At 45.3% G+C, this 19,419-nt stretch overlaps 1 protein-coding gene across 2 annotated transcripts in view; it reads right to left on the bottom strand.

The window, feature by feature from the left end:
* The window catches only part of NPFFR1 (neuropeptide FF receptor 1), a 52,300-nt gene extending 50,700 nt beyond the window's left edge, over nt 1–1,600 (bottom strand). For both annotated transcript variants that reach the window (XM_053313161.1, XM_053313162.1), the window contains exon 1: nt 72–1,600. In XM_053313161.1, coding sequence (XP_053169136.1) covers nt 72–87 — 16 coding nt within the window. In that variant the 5' untranslated portion in view covers nt 88–1,600. The remainder of the gene's footprint in view (nt 1–71) is intronic.
* Between the last annotated feature and the right edge of the window lie 17,819 nt (nt 1,601–19,419).

The raw sequence follows: 19,419 nt of genomic DNA, 5'->3' as shown, positions 1-19,419 counted from the left end.
CAATAAACTTTGGATCAGACCGTAAACATACCAAGATTTTCTACAAGGAAATGAGAAATGGAGGTCCTTACCTTCCTCACTTTCCATAATGCAGCCAGTCCCTGGCTCCTTCTCCAACTCTAAAGGGTGGCTGAGTTCTTGGCAGTGGGGCTGGAGGACTGAAATCAGATCCACTCCTTTGTGTTTCTCTTCTCCAGCTTCAGTCTCTCTTTCTCACAGAGAGGGGATTTCTAGAGGAGAAAGCAATCTTGGATAACATTTGATTTGAGTGTTCACATTTAGAATCAGTCCCCCTACAGTTCTGAGCACTTCATATGACTTGTCAAAGATGCTGTTGCCTCTTCTACTCTCATTTCCTCCAAACGGCTTATTTCAGCTCCAGAAGAAGATAAAAGCAGGCAGCACTATTGCCTTCTGTTTTCAAGAAGCTGGAACCCAGCACTTGATAAACAACAGTTTGTTAAAGACAGCTGGAGTGTCCAGTTAGGATTTCAGTCAAGCAAATGTGTAGACTTTGCAAAAATTTAATTTGCTCCTATGCAGTTTTTTCTCTTAAGAAATAATGCTCTTTGGAAAAGATTTTGTTGAAATGCTTGCCAGCATCAAATTTCTTTGCAATGGGCTGCGGGCTAGATCCTCTCAAAATATATCAGCCTTGCTTATGTTCAGCTCCAAAACGGTCATGCCCACCAGCAGTGCTGCAGCCAGCTGAGATTTCAGTGCTGTTTCCAGTCCGGCTGGTGACTGAAACAGATGCTGTGAACTAGCTTTGCAGCTCTGTCTCCCCTCAGCCTCTGCTCCTCGGAATCTCTCTCCAGCAGCTCTCTTAGCTAAGAGGCAAATCTGTAAGGCTGCTCCAGTCAGTTTGAGGGGAGCAGAGGTATGGTCTGAAAAGGAGCGGGGGTGTCATTCTCCCCACTGCCATGGTTACATCAACACCTGGTGAATGAACAGGCAAATAACTGGACAAGTACTTAACGTACCTGCTGGAGCCCTCATTTATCAAGCAGGCAATTGAAGAGCTTCAAGAAAGTATATTGAACAACAAGGAAAATCAGATCAAGTCTCCTCTCTGGAAGGCTCCTCTTGCTCTGCATGTGTCTTGCTTGTCCATTTCACTTTCTAGGCAGTGCGTCTTTGGCGGCCAGCTGGCTTCACTTCTCCTAGATAGTGGCTAGCTAGCTTTCATGAACCATTAACATATCAGATGGTCCCCAGTAATATTTACAACTCTCTTTTTGTGGTACCCTTAAAACTCTGCCAGAGAGGGTCTCAGACACTTTAGTGCCCAGTATAAAGCACTGCGGCGGCTGGGGGGGGGCGGGCATGTGTGTCTTGAGCCGGAGCTCCTAGCAGTCAGGATCCAGCCACTTTGCTCCTGCGCCACCGGCACTGACTCATCTGCAAAAATCTGGACAATTAAGTACTGCAGTGCAAAGATGCCACTTAGGCTGTAGTAATGGGCAGCTGATCCCGGAGGCCAATCCCTGCTCAACTGGGCCAATAAAGCCCTAGCCCGAGAGCTTGCTTGTCACTTGTCACAAAGTGAGTCACTTGTCACAAAGAGGAGCAGCCACAGACCCATGGTGCCCAGGCGGGCCCTGACTTTCTGCCCCCTTCTGACTAGTCCCGGCTGTCTCTGGCTCGCAGACCTTGCTTTGCTTTGCCAATACTCAAGCTTACTTATTTTGGACTATGTCTGTGTCTTATTAAGGCAGAAACCCAAATGGTGCCCTTCTTGGTGATTAAAAAAATTCCAAGGAACAAGCACTAAGCTGCTGTCCTTTAATGGTACCCTGAATTCTGTGGCCTGAGGCAGGCCACCTTAGCTTCTGTGTAGAAGGGCAAGTCATGGCCAATCCCCTTCTTCCTCATATTGGGGCTGCCAGATCAAAACCTTTTTTTAAAAAGGCATGTTCCAAAAATCTATGAGGTACTTCTGCCTTATTACAGAACATGACAGACTCTTAAAATAAGACAGTTGTGCAAATGCCTTCCTCAAGGCTTTCAGTTCTCAAAAGGCCATTCGGTCAGCAAGGTTGGAGTGAACCTTGGGACAAGGTCAGATAGGCCTCTGCCCCTCCCCTTCTTAATATGTAGCAGCCAAGAATTGTGAAACACGCCCCCCCGCCTCACCCATCAAGTAAGTAAATCTTGCCTATGTTGGTGGCAAGAACATACAAGCCAAATGAATCTGACCTCAGCCATGCCAAGACAAAACAAAGAACCCACAACTCTGTCCCATACATCCTTCTCACGTTCTGGAGCCTCATGGCCATGCAGCATACCCCTGGCCTATCCCAGCCTGGCTCATCCTGGCCCACTACCCCAAGAATTCCACCAACCTCACTTTGCACAGAGCCCCAAGGAGGTAGAAGGGCAGGTAGAAGGGCAGGTAGAGAAAGGAGAGAGGAAGGAAGTTAATCCCTGAGATTAGCAATCTACATATCCAAAGAGATAGTGTCAGAGCAGTGGAGAAGGGGTGACCAATGTCTTGACCCTCTAGCCCTCTGACTCACTAGTCTGTCCTCCACTGTCTGAGACAAGAGACAGTGCAAAGTCCTTTAACTTCCAACAAAATTCTAGGAAATGTCTCTATTTTCTTCTTCTTTTTGTTTAAAAAAACCACAACATTTATTTTGATTTGGTTTTACAAAATACAATCGTATGCCCATGCAGCAGACTTGTTACATATGGCTCTCCAGCTGTTGGATACCATTTCCATCATTCCCAGCCTTCAATCAATTGAAGATGAGAGTTGTCGTCTAATGACAGCAGGCGAGCCTTCGCTTGGCTACCTCTGTCTTACAGGATGCATTCTTCTGCCACACAGCAGCCTTCACAGAGGCAAGTCTTCCCCTCTTCATGAGATTAAGAATTTTTTAAAAAATAATAAAACCAAGTTTTCTTTTTGTTTTCTTTCTAGAGCACTTGAGATACAACTGGGCACAATCTGAGTCTTCAACTCTAGGAGAGCTTTAAAAATACCGTACGTGTTTTCCTATGTAATAACTGCTGGAATTCTCAAACAGGCAGCCACACACTTCCAGGAAATGTGTTATTGAAAACAATTGATGCAGTGATTGCTTTGGAGTATGGAAGGTCTGATGCATATGCACAGTTCTCTTGTGTACAAGAGATCCTTTGTTCATTTCAATAGGGGGCGGAATCAGATCTGCAAATGCAAAGGAATGCACACACAGGTTGCGTTCTTCCATTAAAATATATGGAGAGCCACACTGATCACTGGTTTGGAACAGATGTTTCGAATGTCAGGTATGCTGCAACAGTAGTGATGAAAGCATAAGAACCAGCAGACTAAAAATTCCTGCTGCATTACGTTTGTGGGCAAAACAGAGTTAACTCAAACGTGCAAAAATAGTACACGGCAAAACCTCCCTAGACAGCACCATTTCAGGCTGCAGTTGAGTAACTGCATGTTGGATGCTTCATGTATGTGAAAAAATATAACTCTTCTCAGTGGCATGCCATCTTTTCAAATGTAGGGAGCTGTTCTTTTCTTTTTATATGGGGAAGCATTCAAGCACGTGATCACCCCAACTGCTGTCTGAAGTGGTATAGTCCAGAGGGCATTGCCCAGGTTGGCTTGCTAATGAGGTGAGGTACAGTGACAGCCTCAGGAGGTCCCTGCAGTGAATTGGGCATTGCGTCGCGCCCCACCTCCACTGCCAGTGGGCATCGCATCACATGCCTGCCCTTCCCCATGCTCATCGCCACCTTCCTTGCATGGAGAGAGGGGTTTTAAAACCCCATCCCTGCACACTCAAACCAATGAGTAGCAGGAGAAGGGAGGAGCAGGAGGTGGTGCTTTGTGTCCTGCCTCCCCATTCTCCTGCTGCTCATTCGTTTTAAATATGGGCGTGCACAGAACCATTCCTTTTTGGAGGGCCGGTCCAGTTCAAGCTCGAATTGGAGCTGGTTCGACTTGAACCCTGGTTAGAGTCGAACTAGTTTGCACACCCCTTATTTTAAAATCCTGACCCAAAGCACCCAGGAACTAGTGAGCAGCAGGAGAAAGGGAAGGTGGGATGGAGCTGACCCAGCCGGCCTAGCCCCTTGTCACTGGCAACTGAGTCGGGGCATGGCCAGTGGCAGTGTGGCACCGCCTGATGTGGCACTAACACTTAAACTGGCACTAGGGTTGCCCCGCATGCTATTTCTGAAAATTTGAATTTACTCATAGTGTTATTAGATGAGACAACATTCAAACCTTGGGCTCTGTGATTTATAGTGATTTATAGCTGTGTTGTGTAGAGAAAAACATTAGCACTCTTTTTGTCATGTTTCAGAACCAGTCTTACATCCAGCCTAGAATTTTCTTTTGGTGGTGCAGGAAAAGAGTATAATTAACACATCTTGAATTATTTATTGTCAACTTAATTCTCTTTTCCAGGTCACATTTTTCCTGATTTCTGCTCTCACTTTTGTTAAGCCTCAGTACTTGCCAGACAGAGAGAATAATCAATTTTCACCTCATGCCACTGCTTACAATTTGTTTCTTTTGACAAGTCATTATCACTGAGGTGTGGTTTTTGCTTCCCCAGGACAAAAGCAATTCTAGCTTTCTAACAGTGCTTTTCAAATTTTATTTCTTCCAGGAACAGTTTTCACACCCAGTTCTCTGGTAATGAAGCCCTTCTCTGGTCCTGGAGCACTAAAACACACACATACACACAAAAACCCTTAAACTTAATTTGGTAATGAAACCCTGCATATGACAGAAGATTCAGACTCGTGTTCTAGGGTGGCATAACCAACTCGCAAGGAACGCAGACTAGGACATTTGCTGCTCATCCTTGCCACATTTTACAATGAAAATGCACACTATAGCTAACACTTCCCTATAACTCCAGATTGCTGTGGAAGATTGATAATGCTGAGAAAATTCCCATTACTGAGCTTCTCATTAAAGAGTCCCAAAGAGTGCAGTTTGAAAACCACTTCTCCAACACACTGGTCTCAATAGGAGAAGGTTTGTGAGATCAAGGAACTGTAAATCCCTCACTCACAGGGCTGGCCTTGCTGTGAAGCAGGCTGAAGCCAGCAGGAGTGGCCCTTCCATAAGGCAAGGTGAAGCAGTCACCTCAAGTGCAGGTGTGAGGAGGGGCACAGGAATCTCCCTGTCACCATGGCTGTTACCCCATGGATATCTCTGCTGCCCACTGCCACCCTCCTGCTTCCTCACTTTATGGATCATATTGTTCATTTCCCTCTCCTCACCTTGTTGGTTAAGCTCCCACCCACCCAGCCCCGCTTTATCTTGCCCTGCAACCCAGGCACAGAAGAATTAACTCATGTCTCTCGTTTGCATCTCCTCTCAGGCCTACCTCCCAGGGAAGAAAGACAGCTAGAAAGACAAGCCCCTTTCTGCTGCAGGTCCTGCATTTTGGACAGTAGCAAATGCTGCACCCAGAGGCACTCTTACCCCTGGATTTGGGGGATGAAGTCCAGGGCCTCCACAGCCCTACCCTGCCACTGTCACCTCCTGCTACCCAGGACCGGATTAAGCTGGTGCAGGGCCTGCAGCATATGTTATGAAGGGGCCCCAAATTTCAAAAATGCACATAAATATTAAAACATAAATTATTTACTTGCATAGTAAAGTGATTCAATTTTTTTCATTTGCTATACAGATAATACAACACATGTCTGACACTTTAATAATACTATTATTTATATGTAGGTATCAATTTCAAATGTCAAGAGTAAGAAAACTACAATTAAAAAGTTACATTTTCTAGATTTAGCATGAGCAAATTTCTTGATGATACTGGAAACATCTATTTCATGCAGAAGTTCATGTTCAATGCTCATTAGAGTGAGATTGTTCAATCTGTTTTGACCCAACATCTGGGAATCCCTGTTAGAGGGAACACTGGTGGGTGGGTGGGTGGGGGGTGGCTATGTAGTTATAGGTTGTTAATTATTTTATTGTTTACTGTTTATTGGCAGGCATTTAACCAATTAAGCAACAACAAAAACAGTTTACAGCAAAAGTTTTTGTCCTAACCCACCTCACAGGATTGTAGTCAGAATAAAAGTAGGAAGAAAGAATCATGCACACTGAGCCTCTTAAAGGAAGGGCAGGTTAACATAAGTCCCATGACAAAACACATATATGCATGATGTGCATACAACATATTCATATTTATGCTGACATTTAGCCACATGTCTTCAATAAATGCATCCCATTCAATGCCATTTATGCCAAACAGAAAGAGAAGTTGCCTACTAGCCTTAGCCCATATATATATATATATATATATATATATATATATATATATATATATATATACACACACACACACACACACACACACACACACACACACACAACCACTAATGCCATTTCAAACTAGACAACAGGGCGGTATATAGGGAGTCATCCCAACTTCTTATTAGGATTTAATAATATAAGCAAAGCAAACATCAGTCACAGCCACCAGCAGAATCACAGACACACAGAGTGATTTTATGCCAGATATCTCCCCATTTCACAAAACATCCCCCATATGCATCCCCCTCCATTTTTGCTCACTTTTTGAAATATGAATGAATGATTGGAAAATGATGCTTAGTTCTCTTTGAAATGAGACTGTTTGCTCAGCAGACTGAGCAGAGCAGCAGCGTCCACAGCAGACAGAGAGCAGGGAGAAAGGAAACCTGAAAGGGAAGGGAGCCTCCTCATAAGTTCACTGATTTTCACCTTCTGCAAAGTAGCATTGTTTCAATGCCTGCTCAGGAAGCCCAGCATCCCCTCCCCCTCAGCTAACTATTAGCTCCATCAATGAGCTTTTGCAGAGCCAGATAAGATAACAGCAGCAGCCTGCAGACAGTGCCTGGCTTCAGAGATGCCTCCAGGCTGCTCTGCAAGAGAGGCAGGTGCCAAGCCGTGGGGGGCCCTCAAAAATGTGGGGCCCATAGCATTTGCTACCTTTGCTAATGGGTTAATCCGGAATAGCTCCCACCAGGCACACATGCTTATGTCCTGTTGTCTGAAGGAGGTCATACTTTAAGCGGGTTCACCAGTGATTCTGTGAGCAGCAACCTGGATCAATCCAGGTTGCAGCTCATGGAATCTCTGGTGATCATGCTTACAGTGCCTCCCCTTCAGACTAACAGCACTATGAGCATGTTCATTGGGTAGGGGGTGAGTGACAGCAATGGGGTGGGATTTCCTCCACCTTTTGTCCTTGTAAAGGTGAGTGCCCGTGGCTTTACTTTTAGAAAAATGTGCACAGGATTGCAATCTTAGAAAGAAAGAAGTAAGAGAGCAACATGCAATAGGAAGTAAGTAAGTGAGGGTGATCTTAATAAAAAGAGCCTGGAGAAAGAAGTGAGTGCAATTTGGAGGTTAATTTCAGGCAGCATAATGTCTTGGGCCAGCATTGCTCATGCAGATCCAGATGGACAGCATTTGTAGTGTCTTAATTAACAGTGAATCTCAAAGGTTTTTATCTCATCAACATGCTAATGACATTGTTTTCCGTTTGAAGAACTCAAATCATTACAATATATTCAGCTAATTGCACCATTGGCCTAAAACCATTGGTCTTTTAAAAAAAAATTCAACCTTGCCGTCCTCTTTTTAGACAGAATCAAGGACTGACTTGACTTCATTCGGATATGCAGAGCTGCTGAACATCCAAGTGAATGAAAATAAAATTCTAACGTAGTCTCCTAAATCACTGGGGGTCATACAGTTACTTTGTGCCAGTGGCACACAAGATACTGCTCAAAACTCAGAGGTGAACCCTCCCTTTAAACATGTTTTTCTGTGTCTCAGAATGGCAACTATATTGAGGTTTTGGTCATATGCACATCTAAGTGGATTTAATAGGAATTAAACAACTAGGAAAGGAAATCATTAACTAACTAAACATGTTTTGTTTATAGCCCTAATTAAAACACAAAATCAGATCTAGTAAACTTGGGATGCTGACTGAGGAGAGGGCCATAGTTCAGTGGTAATAATAATAACAACAATAACAACAAAAAACAATAACAACCCTAACCTCTGCTAACTTGATAAAGACATATTTATATTCACTGATAGTTGTATGTATTTACCTATGCTGGTCTTTGACCGTAATAAAGCAGATTGATTGATTAAGCCGTTCAGGATAAGAAATTTAAACAGGAGGCTCTGGGACTCACTAATGTGCGACTGATCACATCACCATCTTGACTGAAATAGCATCCTGATAGCAGCCTTGTTCACTGAACATGAAATTCTTATGCTGCTTGGCATGTGAAAAGACACAAGGGGTATGATTAGGAAAAATCCACAATTGCCACCTTCCTCACCTATGTATAAGAATATGCAACGGCTGATGCAAATATTTCAGCGAAGGAACCCAGGTAGTTTGAGCTAGCTCTAGGATCCATAGCACAATCTTGATGTCACAATATTGTTAACTGGTTTCTTAGTTTCTCCTATTGCCATCGTATGTAACAATGCCCTTATGAAAAATTTGTGCTACAACAGCCAGAAAATATCCTCTGCTATGCTGTGTTTATCACTATGAGGATTCTTGCAATGTCAGTGACAAAGGAGTAATCTTCAGGTGCCTCTCGCCCTTCTGGGATTTCCTATGTGGCTCAGCAGGAGCTTGAAACTAATTGTCTTGTCGATTTCACCTTGTAGGCCCAGCAGGGATTGTGTCTCTTGCATTCTGTGAGCATCAGGGTGTTTTGTTGTTGCTTGGTTTTTTAACAAATAAAATGTGCAATATAATACATCTGCACAGTCTGAAGAAAGAAAAAAGGTGAAGAAACGTTTTATAAATATCTGGCCATGCCCCCAAATCTCTGAAATACTAGTGCATGGGCATGCTGTGCATGTGCAGTGATTTATTATGAACTTTAAAGCTGCAGGTATTCTTTTTACACCAATCTCTGTTTGAAAATGTTAGGGTATCACCTTCCTCTCCAATAAATTCTCTGTAGTGGATTCTACTGCAGTAAGAAGTGTTAACTTTATATATTAATTAAGTTTAATGTTAATTATTCTCCACCTCAAATTAGCTCAAAGACAACACTGAGTTTCCCCACTAATATCCATTAAGTTCTTTTAATTGAAATATCCTATCTGAGAAGATCCAGCTTCACTACATATCTACAAGAACAACGTTGTGAATTTCCTGCCATTGTTTCTACGGATTTGGGCCAGTGAAGATGGGAAGGAAAATCTGATCAGTTGTGCAGTGCTTTTTTTTTGGCAGGGATGTTTTCTGAGATAACAGGGCAGTATCAAAAATGATTAATTTGCTCAAGCCAAGAGTGGCGTTGAACTATATGTAGTTGGTGCTTTGGATTCTCTAGGGTTTCTGCAACCACAAAATGAACAAGATGTTCTTGCATACATTTGTCTTTTAAAGCTTCCTGCTTTTGGGGAGTTCTCAATCATGCCTCCACCAAGTCAAGGAATAACCTCAGAGCTGCAATGTGCATAATGAGAACAAGACAAAAATGTCAAGAGATAACAGCATGAGCCACTGTCAAACCAGGAAAGAAGCAAAGAAGATGAATGGAAAACAGAAGGAATGGGGTGTGTTTTATAAGGCCCCAAGTGGGAAATCCTATGGAAGCAGAGATGAAAACTTCAGTTACTGGGATGACACATAAGCACCTAAGCAAGGGGTCAATTTCCTTCTGCCTGGGCAACAGCCACAAGAACCGGCAGTCTGCTTCAGGAAGCTGCTGGAGCAACATTCCATTCAGCAGTGTTACATTATCCCACTCCTGTGACCCTGCTTGACTCTAACTAAGGTGCTGATTCCCTGTACTTGGAGCTGTCCAACATCTGTGGTGCTCCATCTGGCAACCCTTCTTTGGTAGATACCCCAACTTAGCCCAGAACAGGATAGCCATACACTGAACGAATAAATAAATATGCCAGTTCCTCATGACATTGGAATGCATGACATTGGAATGCTGTTGGCTCCCTCTGACACCACCTGCCTGCTTCTGCTTCCCCCTGTGAGACTGCAGTCTGCTGCCTCTGGGTAACATCTGGGGAGTGTGTGCTCACACAGGACTAGGGCCAGGGGTGGGTGACTCAGTAGTTCCTGGGGTCAGCTGCCTAGCTCTGGGCTTTATAGGAATGCTGCCTGTGGCAGCGGGCCACCAGTGGCGGGGTCGCCACTGAAGGGGTGACACCAAAGGGGGTCACCACTTTGGGGGAGCCACTTCAGGAGGATAACAAGGGTGAGGGCCAGGTTGTTTGGCTCAGGAGCACTCTGAAGTGGGGGGTATTTTAATTCAGCTTCTGTCCAAAATCCTGGGTGAGTTGAGTTTTAATGAGTCTGGGTCTATCTGGAGATGTGGAGACAGGGGATGTATCCACTGATTATGGGGCAGCTATTCCAGTGGTGGTGGGGAATAGAAGTAACATTGACAGGTCAGCAGGCTGTTGTAGGGGAAGGGAGATCAGAAACTTAATTTAAAGAGTCAGCGTGGTGTAGTGGTTAGAGTGCTGGACTAGGACCGAGGAGACCCGAGTTCAAATCCCCATTCAGCCGTGAAACTAGCTGGGTGACTCTGGGCCAGACACTTCTCTCTCAGCCTAACCTACTTCACAGGGTTCATTGTGAAAGAGAAACTCAAGTATGTAGTACACCGCTCTGGGCTCCTTGGAGGAAGAACGGGATATAAATGTAAAAATAAAATAATAATAATAATAACAAGAATTGCTGTTTCCCCTTCTGGCTGTCCTGCCAGCCCTTTGACCTTGGAAAGCAATACCACCCACCCACAGAGCCTTGTCTTGCTCTTTTGTAATGCCCTGGTCAGCCCAGAATAAACCTGAAATCATCCATGATCTGATTCTGGATGAAGGGGCCGATCTGGTATGTATTACAGAGACTTGGTTGGGGGAGGCTGGTGGCCCGGTCTGGTCCCAGTTTCTCCCTCCAGGGTACTCTGTTGAGGAGCAGGGGATGTGGGTGGGGATGTGGAATGGCTGTGGTCTATAAGAACAATATCTCCCTTGCCAGGATCCCTGTCCAAATGTCTGATCATATTGAATGTGTATATCTATGTTTGAGGACCAGGGATAGACTGGGACTTCGGTTGGTTACCGATTGCCCCGCTGTCCAACAGAGTCCCTAACTGAGCTGATGAACTTGGTCTCGGGCTTGGCGTTGGAGTCTCCCAGGCTTGTGGTGCTCGGGGACTTCAATATCCACTTTCAGACAAATTTGTCTGGGGCAGCTCAGGAGTTCATAGTGGCCATGACAACTATGGGCCTATCCCAAGTGGTCTTGGGACCAATGCATATTGCTGGTCACACGCTTGATCTGGTCTTTCACTCGGAACAGGGGGTGAAAGTGGGTGGGTTCCATGGGTGGGGACTCCAGTGATTTCCCCATTGTCATGGATGGACCACCATCTGGTTAAGGTTGGACTCACAACCATGCCCCACTTCCTCAGGGGTGAAGGGCCCATTAGGATGGTCCACCCAAGAAGGTTACTGGATCCTATAGGATTCCAGGAAGCCTTGGAGGAATTTAGTGTTGGCTCTGCTGGTGACCCTGTCAACACTCTGGTGGATAACTGGAATAATCAACTCACCAGGGAAGTGGATACGATCATTCCTAAGCGTCCTCTCTGACCCGCTTTGAAACTGGACCCTTGGTATACGGAAAAACTACGTGGATTGAAGCAGCAAGGTAGACGACTAGAGCGCAAGTGGAGAAAGACTCAACTCAAATCCGACAGATTATTAGATAGAGAGCATTTGAAGATCTATGCTCAGGTGATACGTGCAGTAAAGAAGCGATTCTTTTCTTCCCATATTGCATCCTCAAGTTTACATCCGGTGGAGTTGTTCAGGGTTGTGAAGGGGCTAATGTTTTCCCTTTCCCCCTTAAATTAGTGTTTGGAACCAACAATTACTTGTTGTGACCTTTTAAATGAGTTTTTTGTGGACAAAATCTCTCGTATTCGGGCTGACTTAGAGTCAAACTCCACAATTGTTACAGAATCTGATGCCGAGGTGTCCAGCAGCTCCCCTTATGGGATGACTCTGTATCAGTTTCAGTTGGATGTGGACAAATGGTTTGGAATGTTGCGGCCTACCACCTGCTCTCTTGATCCTTGCCCGACATCGCTTATAAAATCTGGCAAGGAAGCTGTTGTAGAGGGCCTGGTAGAGATCATAAATGCTTCTCTGAGGGAGGGCAGGATGCCTCCTTGTCTTAAGGAGGCAATCATTAGACCGCTTCTGAAGAAGCCAGCCTTGGATCCCTCAGAGTTAAGCTATTATAGGCCTGTCTCCAATCTTCCGTGGTAGGGCAAGGTGACTGAGAAGGTGGTGGCCTCCAAATGATAATAAAGCCCAATTTTATCAAAAATTCTTTCAGCTTTTGTTGGACACTGTGGAAGGTGAACTGTTAATCTCAGGTGATTGGAATGCTGTTCTTTCCCCATTAATGGACAAATGAGGTTAATATTGACCATAGTATCCTTCTGGAATGTCTGAGGGGACTGGGGGTGGGAGGCACTGCTTTGCAGTGGTTCTGCTCCTACCTCACGGGCAGATTCCTGATGGTCTCTTGGAGACTGTTGTTCCTCAAAATCTGATCTATTATATGGTATCTCACAGGGCGCTGTATTGTCTCCAATGTTGTTTAACATCTACATGAAACCGCTAGGAGAGATCATCAGGAGATTTGGTGCAGTATGTTATCAGTATGCTGATGACACCCAAATCTATTTCTCCATGTCAACATCACCGGGAGAAGGCATAACCTCCCTAAATGCCTGCCTGGAGGCAGTGATGGGGTGGATGAGGGATAACAAACTGAGGTTGGATCAAGATAAGACGGAGGTACTTATTGTGCAGGGTCAGAACTCAGGAGATGATCTTGATCTGCCAGTTCTGGATGGGGTCACGCTCCCCTGGAAGGAACAGGTACACAGTCTGGGGGTGTGTCTGGACCTGAACCTCTCCCTGGTATCCCAGGTTGAGGCGATGTCCAGAGGTGCTTTTTATCGGCTTTGGCTGATATGCCAGCTGCGTCCATTTCTTGAGATGAATGACCTCAAAACGGTAGTACATATGCTGGTAACCTCTAGGCTGGATTACTGTACTGCACTTTTATGTGGGGCTTTGTATATAGTCTGGAAACCGCAGTAGTTTCAGAATGTGGCAGCCAGGTTGGTCTCTGGGTCATCTGGGAGAGACCATATTACTCCTGTGTTGAAAGAACTACACTGGCTGCTGATATTACAAGTGCTGGTTATTACCTATAAAGCCCTAAACAGCTTATGCCCTGGTATTTAAGAGAACATCTTCTTCGCCATGAGCCCCACCGCCTGAAGATCATCTGGAGAGGTTTGTCTGCAGGTGCTGCCAACTCATCTGGCGACTACTCAGGAACGGGCCTTCTCCGTTGCTGCCCCTGGACTTTGGAATGCACTCCCTGTTGAGAGAAGAGCCTCCCCATCTCTAGCAGCTTTTTAAAAGGCACTGAAGACGCATTTATTCATCCTGGCTTTTAATTAGATCTATGGTTCTTAATAATAATAATAATAATAATAATAATAATAATAATAATAATAGGTTTTAAATGTTTTAATTTTGTTTTTGTTTTTTAAAAATGTTTTAAATGATTAAGACATGATTTTAATGATGTTAATTGTTAAGTGATTTGATGTTTTAAATTATTTTAATTGTAAACTGCCCAGAGACACAAGTTTTGGGCATTATAGAAATATCTATATATATAATTCTCCTGGGTGTGCCCAGGAGAAATGCGTCCCGGCAGCCCAGCTGATTAGCTGGGCTGCAGGGGGCGCCCGATTGGTTGGCAGCACACCCAGGAGAATTCGCTTGCTGGGCGGCTGCGGAGGCAAGGCGGCAGGCCCAGGGCCGCGGCGGCGGAGCCCAGCAAGGTGGTGGCGGCGGCCCCGGCCGTGAGGCGGGGCGAGGCGACGGGCCCAGAGCGATGGCGGCGGGCCAGGCCGTGGTGGCGGGGCCCAGCGAGCGGCGGGCCCAGCAAGGCGGGGCGAGGCGGCGGGGCCGGGCCAGGCCGCGGAAGCGAGGCGGCGGGACTGGCCGGGCCGTGGAGGCGAGGCGGCGGGCCTGATGGCGGCACTCTGGGGCTGGCCGCGGCATCGGCGGCGGCACTCTGGGGCTGGCCAGGCCCGCTGGCGGCGGCCGCCGCCGCACTCTGCCCCGCCGGAGACGGGGGGCGGGAGGAGAGAGAGAGGTAGCCTGGCCCGGCCAGGCCCGGCCGCGGAAGCGAGGCGGCGGGACTGGCTGGGCCGCGGAGGCGAGGCGGCGGGACTGGCCGGGCCCGGCCGCGGAGGCGAGGCGGCGGGACTGGCCGGGCCCGGCCACGGAGGCGAGGCGGCGGCGGCCGCACTCTGCCCCCGCAGGGCGGCGGCAGCCGCACGGGTCAGCTAGTTTTAAATAAAATAAATAAACAAATAAACAAACAAATAAATAAATAAAATTAAACCAGACCATAGGGAAGGTCTCCTCCCACCACCACTTTTGGTGACTCCCAAGTTACCTTGGTGATATATAAATTGGGCGTTATTTCACAGGCAGAACTATAATGAATTCTAGCAACTATTTACAGTAATTCAGAATCCATATTTTAGAAATAACATGGGGGGGGGGTAGTAGTAGTAGTAGTAGTAGTTGTTGTTGTTGTTTTGTTTTTACAGTGATGCTTGCATCCACACATGAATTTGCAGATGACATCCCATATATGTGGGGTGGAGCCTCTTGCACAGAATAGAAAAAGGTGGAAGCATATTTTGACTAGTAAGTCTAGTCACCTCTCTATGACAATACAGAGAACGAAAAATAGGAATCACAGCAATGTGCTAAAACCTAACCAATTATGTATACAATCTTCCAAAACAATAAAATAATCTTGCACAGATCTGTTTACCTAAACCCGTATGTGGAATTAAGAGTTTGTGATGTCATTTGAACAGATTTAAAATAGGATTAACAGGTCCGCACCCAGAGATGATGCTTGTACTGTTAAATAAACTGAGGCACTGGGAAAGGATGTAGCTTAGTCATCCACCAGTCCTCTCACCACTCTCTTCATCCACTTGCTGTGACTAGCAGGACTTGTCAGTTTGCTTTTCAGCAGGAAGTGGAGAAGGTGATCTACAGGACCAGTGGAGCAATGGGTTGCGTTTGCTCAGTATCTTGGTACATTTAAGAGAATAGACACTGTTTGTAGGGAAGGACTACTTGCATTTGTTTATGATCACACCTCTCAATAGATAAATATATCTGATGAAGAAACCCTCAGGGTGGCAAAGAACCTTGCAAATAACATGGGGCTGTCACTTCAAATGGCAGTCTCACATTAAGTTTCCACTTCAGTATCATCCAGTTCAATTTCCCCTATGCCATGAGGTCCTTAAAATGTTGTGAAGATCTGGGGAGCTCTTATATTTTCCTGGAATCCACCCTCAGAAGGAGCATATTGCTCCTGCAAGATAGACTGCCATCATTTGAAGACTGGGCCAGAGTCTCTAACTAGACTCAGATGCAGCTTCAACAAAGCCTAAGAACTGTCCTACTCCTGACACAGCACAGTCAGAGTCTACAAGGCTCAGTTCTAGATTAGCAGTATCGTTCAAAGGCTGACCTCTATCAACAACTGCATACAGTAGTATGGTCATATGTTAGCACAAGGGGAAGAGTTTTGCAAATATGCTTCCAGTCTTAAATCAGACTGAATTCACTTCCCAAAGATATATTAAAATCAGGGTTTGCATCCAGGAAAAGAATTGAGAGCTGAAAAAGAGTATAGGGATACACACATGAATCAAAAAAGAAAAATACAAACAACAGTTACTAACGGGCTAACATGTTAGCTTACTTCAGTGACTGAAGCAGTGTTCTGAGCATCCTGGCAGAAGGAGCATAAATTCTACAGTGGGCAACAGTTCAGGAAATGATACTTGATGACAATCAACTTGTGGAATTATCTGCCATGAGATGTGGTGACAGCCAACAACTTGGATGGCTTTAAGAAGGGTTTGGATTACTTCATGGAGGAGAGGTCTATAATCAGCTACTAGTCGGAGGGCTACAGGCCACCTCCAGCCTCAAAGGCAGGATGCCTCTGAGTACTAGTTGCAGGGAGTAACGGCAGGAGAGACGGCATGCCCTCAACTCCTGCCTGTGGCTTCCAGCGGCATTTGGTGGGCCACTGTGTGAAACAGGATGCTGGACCAGATGGACTTTGGGCCTGATCCAGCAGGGCTGTTCCTATGTTCTTATGTTCTTAACTTGCTTAGGCTGGGACTCAAATATATTTGTATGAACTTAGAGGAGATTCCCTGCTTGTCCCAGGGATGGGCAAGCCCTGGGTCCAGTGAGAAGGCTTACCTAATCTCTGATACAGTCTAGGCTATCACTGGCCAATCTGAATTTAGGGTTTTCCCTACACACTTAAGGTTCCTCCTCCTAAATGGGTTTTTGACTTACACAACTAAAGATAGGTCTAGGGGTGTGCACAGAACTGGCTGGCCTGGTTTGGTTCGAGTGTGAACCAAACCAGACTCCACGGACACGCACCCCACCACCTCAGAGAACCCCCCTGGAGGGGGTAAGTTTAATTTTTTTAAACACTTATGAACCCCCTGAACGGGCCGGGGGGGAGTTCGGTCCAGAGTTGGACCAAACAGGGGGTGGTTCGGTTCAACCCCGAACCCTCGAACCTGTTTGCACATCCCTAGATAGGTCTAGAACAGACTGGTTCTCCTTTGTGAAAAAGGGATTAAAGTTATAATTGAGTTTCCAAATGCACCTGATGACAAAGGAATGGGTCTATACAGAGAGTGCTGTGGGGAGCAGAAATCCTGGACAATCTAGGTGGAGCTCTTGAATTAATTCTGAAATCTGGGGTTTGTTACAATTGTGTTTTTTCCTTGCTTCACAACAGCATCCCAGCAGTGTAGGGGCAGGGGGGCGCAAATCAAAATGGTGCCAGGACATTGGGTAAGTATATTTATTGAATTTATTCATTGATTGACTGATGGTTATATACCGCCTGATATGTGTATCTCTAGTCACTGTACACAATTTAAAACACAACAAATATAAAACAAAGTAAAAACAATTGGACAATTTCACAGAATAAAAACAATTAAACAGTTTAAAATTAATTTCAATTAAAAGCCTGAGAAAGTTTCTTTTAAAAAGCAATCAGAGATGGAGATGCTCTTATTTTGACAGGGAGTGTATGCCAAAGCCCTGGGTCAGCCACAGAGAAGGCCTGGTCCCAAGTTGCCACCAAATGAGCCCGTGGCAACTGTAACCGGATCTCCCCAAATGGTCTTTAGGCGGCAGGGTTCATGACAAAGAAGGTGCTCTCTTAAGTTAAAACTCTCTAAATTAAACTAAATAATAAAGAAGGAGAAAGAATAACACCAACGTGCTATTTTCAGTGGCAGTCCTGTTGTTTGTTTTTTTAATCATCTGCAGTTCTACCCACAGACTCTTGAAACTGAGATATTGACTGAATAGATTGTTACAAAAGATCAGCCATCTCAAACCGAAAAAAGGCACAGCAGACGGGAAGGGTTAACTCATGTCAGTTAGTTTGAATTCCCAGTTTAGACATTGCCCAGAGAAAGAGGAAAAGGTTGTGTGCTGGGTCCTTCCGACTATGGCTAGTTGTAACTGCAGAAGCAACTAACTTCATTCTGTCCTCACTGCAATGATGCAGAACACTGCAAGAAAGAGGCTGGGATGGCAATGGCATTCATTATTTATGTGCTGCTAACCCGTCACCTTGGCAACTCTAACAAATGTGCTCCTAGCAAATTATGGAGAAATTTTACAAACTATTATGGGGACAATTCAATGCAAGTCCAGATTTTCTGCCATGCTTCCTGAGACACTGCTACAGATGCATCAGCTCAGCAGCATTTTGCTATGAAATACCACCTGTATACAGAGGTAATGTGTGCCATCAAGTAGATTTCGACGCCTGGCGCCCACAGAGCCCTGTGGCTGTCTTTGGTAGAATACAGGAGAGGTTTACCATTGCCTCCTCCTGCACAGTGTGAGATGATGCCTTTCAGCATCTTCCTATATTGCTGCTGCTCAATATAGGTGTTTCCCATAGTCTGGGAAGCATACCAGCGGGGATTTGAACCGGCAACCTTCTGCTTGTTAGTCAAGCATTTCCCCACTGCACCAATTAAGGTGGTGCACCTAAGTAATTTTGGAGCCCCACCACCACTGCAAATTAAGCATCATCCCCCTACACACACGCGCGCGTGCACACACTTTGACATATGCAGTATTTTTAACACATGGGTTCTTGAGAGCACAAACAGCAACTGAATTCACAAGAATGTAAGAATACAAAACAAGAATATTTATGCAAATATGCATTAGCAGAAACATTTCAACACATAACTTAACACATTCCCATCCCACATTTCTTTCCCCACCCCCACCCCCCGCCGTCTCTAAAGCAGAGGTCATGCTTGGCCACCCAGAGCAGGTCACAATCATACTAGCCTGCCCAGTGCAGTGCGGGCCAGCACTGCTGCAAACACATCACCCAGGCCAGACTGAAGAGGATTTGGGGGCCCCCGGGGTGTGTGGAAGCCCTGGACTTTGGCCTGGAAGTCCAGGGGTAAGGGTGCCTCTGCCTGTATATTCCTTTTTTCCATTGGATACTACTTTCTCCATTGAGCTTGTAGCCCATTCGCTGATAAGCTTATGGTTACCTAGACCAGGGATTCTCAACGTTGGGTCCCCAGATGTTATTGGACTTCAACTCCCATAATCCCCAGCCCTAGTGGCCTTTGGTTGGGGATTATGGGAGTTGAAATCCAATAACATCTGGGAACCCAACATTGAGAATCCCTGACCTAGACCATGATGGAGCTATTGGGCAGATTAGATGCTGTACTATCTGAATTTTATCTTTGTGGGGCAAAATAAGAATTAAAAACAATTTGATGGGTGCTTAACTGCATTGGCCTGGTGCTCCTGCCTTGATCTTTTATCATGTTAGCTACACGGTTAACATTAAGAAACAAGCTAGAAGGTGATAACATCACACTATGTTTGTTATTAGTTAAATGGATTTTGTGGACTCACCATAGTTAATGCCCTAGGCCAGGACATCTAAGTCCATTTTAGCTAGTTCGAGTCAGCCGCTGTACGAGAGGCAATTGCAATTACAACTCCAACAGGCTTAATTGTATCTTTAACAACTTCAACTGGTACTCGATATAATTTAAGGGTAAGCATTTTAGGAATAACCAGTTCCTAAAAGCAAAAAGTTCAGACCAGCTTCAAGAGAAACCAATTATGACAATGTTGCAAATTGCATCTTCAGCCCTTCAGGGCACAAAGTATCATTTTGCTGTACAGTATTCATACAGGATCGT

The sequence above is a fragment of the Hemicordylus capensis genome, chromosome 3, assembly GCF_027244095.1.
Source record: "Hemicordylus capensis ecotype Gifberg chromosome 3, rHemCap1.1.pri, whole genome shotgun sequence".
NCBI classification, from domain to species: domain Eukaryota; kingdom Metazoa; phylum Chordata; class Lepidosauria; order Squamata; family Cordylidae; genus Hemicordylus; species Hemicordylus capensis.
The sequence above is the reverse complement of the archived record's forward strand: the minus strand, read 5'-3'. Positions and strand labels throughout refer to the sequence as shown.